We start from the raw sequence: 14,458 nt of genomic DNA, 5'->3' as shown, positions 1-14,458 counted from the left end.
AAAAAAGGATTAGCCTATTATTATCGCTTTCCATAAACAGAGTGTATTTAACAAAATGTATTTTTGGCTAGTAGCCTATTTAATGTCGATTTAAATGTCTGAAACTTAAAATAAACTTTATGTGGTTGAAAACACTGAATAGTTGTGATATAAAAAGCACTGAGCACGTGCATCTCTGGCTCAGCGCTAGCCAAAGCGCAAAATCACATTTGAATTTAGCAGACGTTCTTACAGATGTTGTTGTACGCTTCAAAGGATTCAAACTGATTGCACTTTGCCTTTCATATCTTGTGTTTTATAGACATTCTAACTGCATTCTATAGGCTAACTTTAAATTATTTTTTCCGTAACTAATTAATCTAATTAACACGCTAAAATTCACAGCCCTAATAATTATATGAATATTTTCATCTTTTACAGTGTCTCAATGCAGTTTTTCGTTCATATCTCTGACTAATATGAATATACTAATATCTCTGGCTGTTTTTTCTGAAATGGTCTCCTGATGTGATGTGACAACAGTAATGTCTCATACTCATATGTGACTGTCTGTGTGTTTTAGGGTATGAGTCTCAGTAATTAGACGTCACTCCAGTTTCCTCAGGATCAGCTGATGGTGAATAAGGAGCTACAGAGACTGAAGACACAGAGACACACAGCGATCACACTGACATGTGTGTGACTTCACAGCAGTTTCTTGTTTTTTTTGGTGTCTGTTTTTGGTCTGTTCTTTTGAACTATGTATGTCATCACATTTACATGATTACAGGATCTGAACTTACTGTATATTTTTAAGACTCAATTTTATAGATGAAAATAAGTGCCTAAAATCACCGTTGGCAATTTGGAGTAGTTTTGGATTCGCTAGATAATGCACTGCTTGATCACAATGTAGATGGTGTAAGACTGTATACACAGTAAGAGTGTGACAAAAGAGACAAAACTAGAACTAGAACATTGTAATCAACAAACCATATACACAGAGTAATTAAGAGATTTATTAAGGTAGACCGTTTCGTTTATTATAATGGGAAAATGTGATTCTTTTACTTTTTTTAATTGTAAAACCTTTTTCTAAGTTTAAAAAGAGATGTTTTAAATGAGTCTACCAGCAGAGGGCGACAATGCAAATTACTTCACTGAACGTTTATTTCTACCAGAAAGACTCAAGAGGGCAGGTGGACCTTTGCGTGGTATTTATTGGGTAAGGTATTAACAGATGGTAGTGAGCTACAATGATTCATGTTTAGTTGTATAGAAAAATTCTTTGGCGTAGGCCCTGTTATTAGTCCAAATCCTAGGGATGCAGATTCGGCTGATCCTGTCTGAAGATGAAGGCAGGGGCGGAGCCTACCCCAAAAAAGAAATTATAATTGATACCCACCAGTTTAGGCTTTTCTTATCTGGAATTCCTAAAAGAACAATCAAAAATTAGTGTACAAAGTTCGCTCAGTTACACAACTGTGCCATTTCGAACTACGCACGATTTACTATTTCGTTCCCTCGATTTACTAAATCGTGCGCACGATTTACTATTTTCGATTTACTATTTAGTTTCCTTAATTTGCTAAATTGTGCGTACGATTTGCTATTTTCGATTTACTATTTCGTTCCCTTGATTTGCTAAATCGTGGAGGGGAACGAAATAGTATGTCGTACGCACAATTTATAAATTGAGGGAATGACATAGTAAAGCGTGCACACGTTTTAGCAAATCGAGGGAACAAATTAGCATGTTGTGCGCACGATTTATAAAGCGTGTGCACGATTTAGCCTACTATTTTTTTTCCTGCATGTCATGTGCGGGGCTCCGTAATTATTGTTGTTATCATTGCGTTGTTACTACTAGCTGTATGACTCAGTCAGTTTAACTATAGCAGTTGTATTTGGTGTGATAGCTACCATGTAAACTTACTGAAACTACTGTTGTTGTCACATTTTAGAATGCCATTTGTAATATCTTTATTTGTATTTTCTTAAAGTACTTGATTGTTCATCAATAAGCATGGATTATGTTGTTTATCTAATGCGTGCTTTAACGACGCCATTTTGACCAGCGCAATTTTATTGTAACTGTGTCATTAATTTATATTACTGTTTCACGAAATGTATATTTAGAAGAACAGTAACTTGCAAAGATGTATATCTTAATTCAACAATGTTATATAATATTGTAACATTGTATTTCGACATTTCTACATTTGTAGTAAACCACACAGACACCCATATTTTTGTATACTTTGGACTTCTGGGCTATTGCACCTCTTTTTAATGGAAGAGTATGGCTGGAAGGGGAAAACCAGTTTAACGTACACAATATCAGTCACAAATAGTATTACATTTTTGTGACAAATGAAAGCATAAATAGTAAATATTTATGAACTAATGACTGTATAAACTATGGGCATGAGAAGCCACATTAGGCAGATTAACACAGAAAGACCACATAGGCCATGTTACATGAAAGGCCGCAATATGCCAATTATGTGAATAGCAGGAAGTGTAAAAAATAAAGCGCGGGACACTCGCGCTGCCGGACTCAGACCTGAAGTGCACGCAGCCAAAGCCACTAGATGACAGGCCTGCAACAATTAGCCAAAAAAGCGTAACAGCTAATGCTAACGCTGCGGCTGCCAGTACGCAGGAAAGGAGGGTTCCCTTTCGATACTTCACTTGTACTGCGTCTTGCTAGACGCTACGGGGAAACTCCTTTTCTCCGATAACTGAAGCATTATTCAATCACAGCAGTGAAACTGCACGGCCATTGGTTCATGCAGTTGGAATAAAACAATCCAATGACGGCACGGCGGAGCTACGCGAGCCTATGGCGAAGAAGCCCGCCAGAATGGGCGGGGCATCTGGCTATATAAGCAAGCACTTCACATAGGATCTCTGATTAATTCTCCTTCAGCAATGACGATCACTTCTCATCACTGAATCTACGAAACTTGAAGCCGCCTCGCCGACTACGAGCAGCAGGATCAAGCTGACACAGCGACCTCTCTCTCGCAGCTTCCAGCAAGCTAATCAGCACAGTGCTTCACAGCAGCCGGATCAGCTCACCGCTCTCGAGCAGCCAGGTGCCGAGCCACGTTCACTGAGGGAGAGCGCTCTCACTACGAGAGCGCAAAAGCGAGCTCAATGCTGACAGCGCTCAGCTGAATATGACATGATGTTCTCCCCTGACTCAGGTGAGACTCATAGAATATATTCACTCTGAAAGAGCATATTTCTCCGGCGTTTGTTATAAAATGCTGAACCTCAGAGCGCGTCTGTTGCCGGCTCCGCCCCCACAAGCCGCGTTCATTGAGAACGAGCGCTCTCACTATGAGAGCGTGAGAGCAAGCTCAATGCTGACAGCGCTCAGCTGAGTATGACATGACGTTCTCCCCTGACTCAGGTGAGACTCATGGAATATATATTTACTCTGAAAAAGCATGTTTCTCTGGCGTTTGTTGTAAAAGGAACAATGAAATTGCAAGACTGATTGAATGGTGAGCTCACGCCGGTCTATTCCTGCGTGTCTCATCCTCCCTGCAGCAAGGGGACTCCCCAGCTCTATGCACGCTGCGAGAGCGAGCACAGCACTGACAGCGCTCAGCTGAATGCAGTGCTAACAGCTCGTTAATGTATGATGTTCTCCCTCATGACTATCAATGGAGACTCATATAACTATTCTCTCTAAAAGAGCATTCTTCCTGAATATTTATGCCACCTGACACCCCGTTCAATTCCGGGTGCTGGAGACAATTTGTTTCTAAGCATTGGGCCTGCTCAAGTTCCCGCGCCCATGCAACTAATCGCTGTTATAGCAAACAAGATAAAACAAACATATCACGAGCGTCGGGTCCCCAGGCCATCCCAAGAGTGTCAAAATGGATTTTTGAGACAATAAAGCGAGGTCATGTACTTCAATTTGCTCAAAAACCCCCGCGCTTTAGCGGCGTGGTTCCCACCTCAGTGGGAGCGAGGACGCTCGCATCCTGCGCTCTGAGGTGAATAATTTGCTGGCTAAAGGAGCCATAGAAGGTCTGCCAGCTCAGAGCGAGTCAGGCTTCTACAGCCATTACTTCCTCGTCCCCAAGAAACGAAGTGCCCTCTTATATAGCCAGATGCCCCGCCCATTCTGGCGGGCTCTGGCGGGCTTCTTCGCTGCAGGCTCGCCCAGCTCCGACGCACCGTCATTGGTTCATTTTATTCCAAATGCACAAACCAATGGCCATGCAGTTTCACTGCTGTGATTGAATAAGGCTTCAGTTATCGGAGAAAAGAAGTTTCCCCGTAGCGTCTAGCAAGACGCAGTACAGTGTATTGGGTCTGTGCAGGTCTTAAAGTGACAGCAGCCTAATAAACCAGCTGCTGTCTTTGTGATTAAAGGGTTAGTTCACCCAAAAATTTAATTTCTGTCATTAAGTACTCACCCTCATGTCATGTAATCTTCAGAACACAAATTAAGATATTTTTGATGAAATCCGAGGGTATCTGATCCACTCATAGGCAGCAACGTCATTGCACCTTTAGAAAGGTAGTTAACCCTTAAGGTCGGGACACACGAACCCGACGTCAAAGAACTAGCGTCAGCGAAAGCTGACAGTGTTGTTGCCTCACGTTGGGGAGACTTGTCGGGGAAAAAAATATGTGCTTGAACACACCGAAAGAACTTCAGCCCACTGTCAACTAGCATGCGCGTTCTGCAATCGGCTGTTCCGTGCCCAGAACACACCACGTCAGCTTATATTGATTAGCTTTACCTCACAGCCTTCAGCCATGTTCTCTCACAAAACGAAACTACTGTGTGTTGCGTCTGAGTGAGACTGATGCTTAAAACTTTGCTTAAAGGGTTAGTTCACCCAAAAATGAAAATAATGTAATTTATTACTCACCCTCATGTCGTTCTACAGCCGTAAGACCTTCGTTAATCTTCAGAACACAAATTAAGATATTGTTGATGGAATCCGATGACTCAGTGAGGCCTCTATTGAGAGCAAAGCCATTGAAACTCTCAAGATCCATAAAAGTACTAAAAACATATTTGAAACAGTTCATGTGAGTTCAGTGGTTCAACCTTAATATTATAAAGTGATAAAAATACTTTTTGTGCACCAAAAAAAAGCTAAATAAAGACTTTTCAACATCTATATGGGATTTCAAAACACTGCTTCAGAGCTTTACGAATCAAAACAGTGAATCGGAGCGCCAAAGTTATGTGATTTCAGCAGTTTAGTCGCTTGATAGGAGATCCGAGTCACTGATTCGAAACAAATAATTCATAAAGCTCAGAAGCTTCATGAAGCAGTGTTTTGCAATCGGCCCATATAGATATTGTTGAAAAGTTGTTATTTTGTTTTTTTTGGCACACAAAAGTATTCTTGTCGCTTTATAATATTAAGATAGAACCACTGTAGTCACATGAACTGTTTTAAATATGTTTTTAGTACCTTTATGGACCTTGAGAGTTTGAACGGCTTTGCTCTCAATAGAGGCCTCAGCAAGCCATCGGATTTCATCAACAATATCTTAATTTGTGTTCTGAAGATGAATAAAGGTCTTATGGGTGTTGAACGACATGAGGGTAAGTAATAAATGACATTTTCATTTTCACTTTAATGTTAAACAGTATTTATTAATTGTCAGTTGTTCAAATCACGGTAATTGAATACGTTTTAATGATAATTAAAACCTGAAACAGTAATACTAACCATGGGGAATTTTATCATGATTTATCATCAAACCGGTAATCGTTTCATCCCTAAACCATATACACAGAGTAATTAAGAGATATACAGTATTATTAAGGTAGACAGTTTTGTTTATTATAATGGGAGAATGTGATTCTTTTATCAATATAACTTTTTTTTTTTTTTTACATGTAAAACCATTTTCTGTTTAAAAGTTTTAATTTGAGAAATCTATAGCCTGACAGAAGAGATGGATGTTTTAAATGAGTCTACCAGCAGAAGGTGACAAATTACTTCACTGAACGTTTATTTCTACCAGAAAGACTCAAGAGGGCAGGTGGACGTTTGCATGTTATTTATTAGATACAGTATTAACAGATGGTAGTGAGCTACAATGGTTCATGTTTAGTTGTATAGAAAAATTCTTTGGCGTAGGCCCCATCCTTAATCCAAATCCTGGGGATGCAGATTTGGCTGATCCTGCCTGAGAATGAAGGATGGATACCCCTGATGGATGGACAGGGGCCAACCTGGTGGTGGTGGGGAGGATGGAGGTGAACGTCAGCATCATCAACTGCAAATGTGAATTCTGTGCTTATATATTCCAGGTGTCAAACAGTGATTGGCCAGACCTATTATTATGAATGAATGACGTGGCATTAGAGTCATCCTGGTGGAAACTTTGTTAAAAGCTATCATTTCTGCAAAATATGTTGTATTCTTTTCTAAAACTCCTGGTTTATGCTTTAATCTGGGGAAATGTGAATTAATTGCTTTGGTGTCCCTACTTCTCTGTTAGGTGCAGTGTGTAAATTTTAGTGGCATCTAGCGGTGAGGCTTGGAATTGCAATATAGAGAAGCTAAGGTGGCCATCACTGGAAAAAGATGTCGTCGTCTGAGACAGCAGAGAGTAGCTTGTCAATCAAACATGCTCTGTAGAGCCGTTTGTCCATTTTGGGCTACTGTAGAAACATGCCGGTGTATGTAGATAGAAATGGCTCATTCTAAAGCAATAAAAACATTTCATTTCATTACGTTTGGTTCATTATATAAGGTCTTTATACACCACTGAAAACATAGTTATGCATTTCTGTCAATAGATCCTCCTAAAATTTACACATTGCACCTTTAAATATATAGGGATAACTTTTTCCAAGGTATGGATTTTCCGAAGGTTAGGTGATTGCAGAGCCAGATTGGACAAATGACTGTAAAAACATCTCATTTTTTGGCCAAATACTGCTTATTAAAGTGGATTCAAATGCATCTGCATATTCTCGTTACTTTTTGAAATTTAAAAAAATGTGGTATTGATTTTCTCGTTACAAAAGCATTTAAGGCCTATTTGTTTTTCATCAAGTTATTATACTGTTACTGTAAACATAACTTCACTTCACAATCTTATTCAGAAAGAAATCACTTTTTTAGAGATATGTTAGAGGAAACGTACATTTTCTATTGTTCATTTTTACAATGCAGATTGAATTTTTTTGCAATATGATTTGTTCTTCAGAAGGTATAACTTATAAACATTTTTACAATTTCTTCTTAGAGACGTATTCCAAAGTCTGTTGTTCTAATGCTCATAAATTCAGTGCCTCATATGACTGATAGGGGTGTAACAATATATCATGTCACAATATATCACAATACAATTATGCAACAACATGTATCGTGGATAGTGACAATATGTATTGTGTATAGTTCACCCAAAATGTGAAAATTACTGTGTGAGAAAAAATTCAAGTTTACAGAGTTTTAGTGTCAGTACTGCATTAGGATACTATATATAATGTTGAATGTAATGTATAATATGCAATGAGGGAATATTTGTGGGTAAATATTTTTGTATTTTCAGCTTCAGAATCATGAATATTTTTATTCTGGTGTCACCATTGTCCTGTGCATTGGGTTACTAGCACCCAAATTTAAGCCTATTCATTTCCACCCCAATGTAATACTAGATTTAGCATTTTAATCAACAGTACATTTTTTGTTAACCTTTTACCTTATGTCTTGGAGAATAGTGACTGGATCTAAAACCTTCAGATGACATACAGCTCACATCTCCCTCACTGTAAGTTACCGAAAGTGAAACCACACTCAATTTTCGGTTATGAGTCCTGAAAATTTACAGATGTGAGTTCGATTATAGAATGCGGTTGTCACTCCCGAAAATAACCGTACTGTGTGTGAACGTAACCGTATTCTGCTGCTGTGTGAACATGGCCTAAGATAATTCAGCTCCTTTTTTTTTTAATAAAGTTTAATTATATGAAGTGACTGATATGAATATGAGTTTTTTTTCATCTCTTACAGTGTCTTTGTGTGTAAGTGATGAGAGAGTTGTTTATGAATAAAGGTGCTCTATGTAAGAATGACAGCTAGTGGTTGAAATGGGTACTGCAGTCCAAATTCAAAATATTGTTTGCCCCGCCCCCTCCTCCTCAGACTTGACGCTCACGCAGGTTGCCAGTTTGAAGACACGCAACAGGAGCGAGCTCAATTGACATTTATTGATTCTAAATGCTTAATATGTTTATTTTAGACCAAACAGATGTCCACGTGTATAGTCAAGAGCTGAATGAAGAGAAAAACCATGATAGCACAAAAAATAATTTATCACAAAACAGAAGAACTACAAAGACCAACAAGTCTTTCACTTGCCCTGAGTGTGGAAAGATTTTCACACTAAAAGGAAGCTTTAAAAAGCACCAACTAATTCATACTGGAGAGAAGCTTCACACGTGTCTTCAGTGTGGAAAGAGTTTCATGCTAAAAAGCCACCTTAACAGACACATAAGAATACACACTGGAGAGAAACCTCACGCATGTCTTCATGTGGAAAGAGTTTTTCACAAAAGATTCATCTTAGTCGTCATCAGCGCTGTCATGAAAAACCATTCAGCTGTGATCAGTGTGGCAAGACGTTTAGATCCTTATCATATCTCAACAAAGACCTGACTTTGAGCACACAAGATATATGTAGCTGTGCGCACAAAGTCCAAACGTCACAAAAAAAAAGTATATAAAAAATGCATAGAAATTCTTTAGGTCTATAGTTTCAAAAAATTGTTTGGTTTGAACAGAAATCTCTGATCTCCAAAATACTTAAAGATCATGTTTGGCCTACCTTTTCTTACACCCCAATAATACTGAACAACATGACTGAATATATTGCTTTGCTGTCCAATTAAAATGAAGAGACAACATTGTCTCTTTTAATAGCCTGCTAATATTTCCATAAAGAGACACTTAATAACCCATATTATATTTGATTAGTAACATCTTTATATCACTGTATCGTCTACATGAGCCTTTGGTGCTTGAAACCCAGTAAAGGCCTCTTGCAGCTATTTTGTATGTTAAAACTTACAAGTCATTTGATGATTGGACATCGCTATTGTTTTTGCACTGTGTGTGGAGTTTTCACGCATAATAAGCTAATGCTGGACCTATAAAATAACTTTACTGCACTTGAAGTTTGCCCTGCTACTGTAATCATTAACAAAACGTGTTTATCAGGCTTGAGATTGAGCACTTCACAAGTAAAAGTAAATGTTCAGAGTTCATGTTTCTCCGTTTAAACAGCCAGAATCGATTCTATATGGAGAATCAAATGTTTATAGTAACCTTTATAAATACTAAGCCATGATTTTACCTGTAGCTTCTTGAAAGAAAAGGTGGAGGAAGTTTTTAATCTGCATGTTGATCAAGGTGAGTGTTCAGGTCTCGAGACGCTTTACAGGTGACTTCCGTGTTAATGTTTTCTCTGAAGGACGTAAATACTTCTTTGAAATGTATTTGAAATTTTTCATTTTAATTCAAATTAACGGGGTTTCACTGTTTTTTTCCCTTTGTGTTAATAATATACAACTAACATTGTGTGTTTGAGTGAATGCCACGTCTCATGATCCTGTTTTCAGACTCTTGGTATCCGTTTAGCTGAATTATTGTTTGGCTGTCATTTCCATCCAGAGTTGGAGACCAGATTCTGTTTCAACTGTTCAGATTCATCATGGATGACACATGCAGAGATTTTTCTGCAGGATGCAGGTACTTTAAATAAATATTCTATTAAATCACATTTAAAAGATAGAAGATAAAGCCTCCAGGGAAACATTTTATGTGTGTGTATGTTTTTTAAATTAAAAGTGAAAAGTTTATTAAAAACAATAAACCATAAAAGCTCATCAAAAAGGGCTTTTTGATGAACAATATACTTTTAGGACCTTATATTAAAATGATTATCTTCATAAAGGATTTGTTATGTTACAGTTACATTTCAGGAGAAGAGATCAGAACCAGAGCTCAGATGTGTGTAATATTTATATTTTTTTTATATGAGGCATTCAAGTTATTATAGTATTCATAATAGAATTAGGCAGAGAGACATGAAATTGCTTAGTGCGGTAGGCTACAGGTATTGTATCAAAGACATGATTAATTTATTTATATTATGTTGTTTTATATAAGGTAGCCTATATTTATCATATTGTTGTTTTCATATTAAATATTAGGCAGAGAGACACGTATAAGAAAGCACTTGGTGTGCAGTTTATGGTTTTTGTATCAACATTGTAAATGTAAAGATCATAAGTGTTTTTAATGATAAATGAATGCAGCAATTCAAATGATTTACTTTAATCTCTCTTTGTTATAGTTCAGTTGACCAGAAGAGATCAGAACCAGAGACCAGCTGTGTGTCTGTGAGGAGTGACAGGTCTATGGATCAACCACTAAATTTCAAGTATAACATTTTTTTTAGATTAAATTTAAATTATTCTGTTATAAACAGCAAGCAGATACTGACCACAAAGTAAAATATTTTTTTGTTTGTTTTTTATTACAGTTGTAACCTTTAGAAAGTGCAATGTTAATAAGTTCATTAACAACCATTGGCAAAATGAAGGTAATATCAGAGTGTCTGATTCCTGATTCTCATGTTGTTTAAGGTCAATCCAGCCACCCAGATCAGCCGTAACAAAACCCATCAGTAAGAAGAATGACCAGTCCATGAATCAACTACAGGACTTTAATGAAAGCGGGTATCCCGCTGTCAGGTAAATTGTAGGGTTTTTATTGTTGATTTTGTTGCAGTGTATCATCACCTGCATAATACAGAAAAGAAGACATTTTATTCTTTTACACATGTAATAATGTGGTATTCTAATTTTACAGCCATGAAGTCCTCAACAGGTTTAGATCAAATCTGATGAAGAAGTTTGAGTGTCTGTATGAGGGAACAGCACAGCAGGGAAACCCAACACTCCTGAATGAGATCTACACAGAGCTCTACATCACAGAGAGTGAGAGTGGAGAGATCAGTAATGAGCATGAGGTGAGACAGATTGAGACACAATCCAGGAGAGCAGCAGCAGAGGACACACCGATCAAATGCAATGACATCTTTAGACCTTTACCTGGACAAGACAAACCCATCAGAACTGTGCTGACAAAGGGAGTCGCTGGCATTGGAAAAACAGTCTCTGTGCAGAAGTTCATCCTGGACTGGGCTGAAGGGAAAGAGAATCAGGACGTCCAGCTCATATTTCCACTTCCTTTCAGAGAGATCAATTTGATGAAGGACAAAACACTAAGTCTTTCAGATCTTCTTCATGTCTTTTTCCCTGAAACAAAAGAAATAGAAATATCCAGTGACAAATATAAAGTGTTGTTCATCTTTGATGGACTGGACGAGTGTCGTCTGTCTCTGGATTTTCAGAGCGATGTGAGGTTGTGTGATGTAAGTGAATCAGCCTCAGTGGATGTGCTGCTGACGAACCTCATTACAGGGAATCTGCTTCCCTCTGCTCTCATCTGGATCACCTCCAGACCAGCAGCAGCTGATCTCGTCCCCTCTGAGTGTGTCCATCGAGTGACAGAGGTACGAGGATTCAATGATCCACAGAAGGAGGAATACTTCAGGAAGAGAATCAGTGATCAGAGTCTGGCCAATACAATCATCTCACACCTGAAGTCATCAAGGAGCCTCTACATCATGTGCCACATCCCAGTGTTCTGCTGGATCTCAGCCGCTGTTCTAGAGAAGATGATGAGTGAAGCAGAGAGTGGAGAGATTCCCAAGACTCTCACTCAAATGTACACACACTTCCTGATCCTTCAGACCAACATCAAACATGAGAAGGACTATGAGAAGAACGTGACAGATGAAGACATGATCCTCAAACTGGGGAAAGTGGCTTATCAGCAGCTTGTGAAAGGCAATGTGATCTTCTATGAGGAAGACCTGAGAGAGTGTGGCATTGATGTGACAGAAGCATCAGTGTACTCAGGATTGTGCACTCAGATCTTCAGAGAGGAGTTTGGCTGGTATCAGGGGAAAGTCTTCTGCTTTGTTCATCTGAGCATTCAGGAACATCTAGCGGCTCTATATGTGCACCTCTTTTTTATAAAGAACTGTTCACAGTTTTTCTCTAGTGTGTACTCTGACCTCTCAATGTTTTTCATGTATACTTTATCTGACCTACATCAGAAGGCTGTGGATGAGGCTCTACAGAGTAAAAATGGACATCTGGATCTTTTCCTGCAGTTCCTTCTGGGTCTGTCAGTGGAGTCTCATCAGATTCTCCTTCAAGGACTAATGAAACAGACAAGAAGGAGATCTGATAGCAATGAGAAAACAGTTGAGTACATCAAGATGAAGATCAGGACCATTGACTCTCCAGAGAAATCCATCAATCTGTTCCACTGTCTGAATGAACTGGGTGATCATTCACTAGTGAAGGAAATACAACAGTATCTGAAATCTGGAAGAATAAGTAAAGTCAAACTCTCTTCATCTCAGTGGTCAGCTGTAGTTTTTGTGTTGTTGACATCAGAGAAGAAGCTGGATGAGTTTGATATTAGTACATTTGCTGGAGGAAACAACAACACTGAAAAACTGAAGATTCTTCAGAAGCTGCTGCCTGTGATTAAAGAATCCAGATCAGTTAAGTAAGTATCACTGAGGACAATCACTTCACTGTTAAAACATTAATAAAATAAAAGCTCATAAATCTTCAGTTCTGCAGATGCTATCTAGAGTTTAGTGGTCAGTATTTATGTATATTTTTCAAATCAATAACACCATACATTTTTAAGGTCAGAGAAGTTGCATATGAAGCAATAATTCAGGTATATCGGACATTAAAAATGTGTTTGCAAATAAAGAAAAAATTGAAATATTTATCATGTTTAAACCACCGACATTGTGCAGTAAGTAAATATTATTGTCTTTCTTAAATGTCATCCATCAAACATATTGATTTTTGCTTTAAGTTTGTACTTTCTCTTTAATAATGGATTTACTGCTAAACTGATCTGAACTGAGAGAGTGAAGAGTGTGTCATTGTTCTCTACAGGTTGATTGATTGTGGTCTCACAGATAAAGGCTGGGCTGCTCTGACTTCAGCTCTAAGATCAAACCCCTCACACCTGAGAGTACTGGATCTGTCTAAGAATAAATTTTCAAATTCAGTGAAGCTTCTCTCTGCTGTACTGGAGGATCCTCACTGCAAACTGGAGATACTGAGGTAAGATCATCTTTCTGATAGTCACATATATCTTTGTCATCAGTATGATGAATCCTTAAATGTAAACTTTAGAACTAATACCATCTTGCAAAATAAAATGTTCAGTAATGTAAGGACCACCCGTCTTTTCAGCGTCCCTGTGAAATTTACTTCATTTTTAGAATTTAGTTTCAATTTTACTTTTGCTGCACGCTTAATCTGACTCCAATTTCAATTTATTATTACTTTTAGATTGTGTTTCTAATTAGGAATTAATCATAACTATTGGTTATGTGTTAATTTAGGTATTTGATTATTCTGAGCACCCCATACTTTCAATTATTCGTTCATTGTATTGCATAGAGAACTTACATTGGATGGTTGCAGCCTCATGGATACAAACCGGTCAGTTCTGGTCTTAGACAGAGGATGCAGGGTGAATATCTACCTTTAAGTCGGTCGCACTCTGCTTACTCATAACAAAAAGCATAGGTTTTGTATATTCATGAAAACTGCAACTTACTAAGGCAGTGATAGTCAGAAATCGAAAAAGGTCTCAAATGATGCACCCCATGCTCCATTCATTGAGCCTTCCATATGATCTATCCTGAACACAGATTTGCAGTAATACCAGACTCCACTTTAATCTACCAGAAATAATGATTTAAGAATAATGCAGAATAAATCAAGAATAACATTCATTGTCAGGTTAAAATATATCAGGCCAATTACACAATTAAAAAATTAGAAGCCAATTCAGAAATAATAAATACATAACATTAATTGCTCAAAGATGATTCTAAGAGTAAGAAATGCATACACACTGCATTGGGGTTTCTGTCTATAGATTTTCTCCAAATGGCTGCTCTGCCACCTTCCCTTAAATACACAGACCAGAACAAAAGGATTGTACATATTTACTGCACCTGTTTTGGTGGAGAGAACTTCTTAGAGAACTTTCAGTGACTTGAGCCAGGGGGAAAGGAAGGGAGTAGGGGGGTGATGAGTGAGGAGGGTTTGGGCAAGGCTATTTCTTTGAGATCTTCTCTCCAGATGAGTTTTATTGCTTTATTGTAGAGTGTTTGATCTAAAACACTAAATCTTAACTCAAATGACTGAAGATGAAGTTAATTTCACTCATCTTCATCACATCACATGACCTGCTGCTCCTGTTTTTGACCTATCAAACATTTACTGAAGGTTCATGATGAACAGGGTTTAATCTTAGTGATTCAGTGCTCTTCTTCTGACCAGCACAAATCCAAC

At 38.0% G+C, this 14,458-nt stretch overlaps 1 protein-coding gene and 1 long non-coding RNA gene across 6 annotated transcripts in view; one reads left to right on the top strand and one right to left on the bottom strand.

Annotated features, from left to right (window-relative positions):
- LOC127496210 (NACHT, LRR and PYD domains-containing protein 12-like) overlaps positions 1-14,458 on the top strand; it is a 206,778-nt gene that overhangs the window by 67,322 nt on the left and 124,998 nt on the right. Inside the window, exon 13 of one of the 5 annotated variants that reach the window (XM_051863935.1) lies at positions 563-2,226. The exons of the other annotated variants lie outside the window; for them this stretch is intronic. Within the exon in view, the coding sequence (XP_051719895.1) occupies positions 563-579 (17 nt within the window). The 3' untranslated portion in view covers positions 580-2,226. Of the gene's footprint in view, positions 1-562; positions 2,227-14,458 lie in introns of those variants that run through there. 5 annotated transcript variants of the gene reach the window in all.
- The window catches only part of LOC127496213 (uncharacterized), a 163,319-nt gene that overhangs the window by 32,377 nt on the left and 116,484 nt on the right, over positions 1-14,458 (bottom strand). The window contains exon 2 of the long non-coding RNA XR_007925265.1: positions 11,464-11,652. This is a non-coding gene — a long non-coding RNA (uncharacterized LOC127496213). The remainder of the gene's footprint in view (positions 1-11,463; positions 11,653-14,458) is intronic.

This window comes from Ctenopharyngodon idella, chromosome 15 (genome assembly GCF_019924925.1).
Source record: "Ctenopharyngodon idella isolate HZGC_01 chromosome 15, HZGC01, whole genome shotgun sequence".
NCBI classification, from domain to species: Eukaryota; Metazoa; Chordata; class Actinopteri; order Cypriniformes; family Xenocyprididae; genus Ctenopharyngodon; species Ctenopharyngodon idella.
The sequence above is the reverse complement of the archived record's forward strand: the minus strand, read 5'-3'. Positions and strand labels throughout refer to the sequence as shown.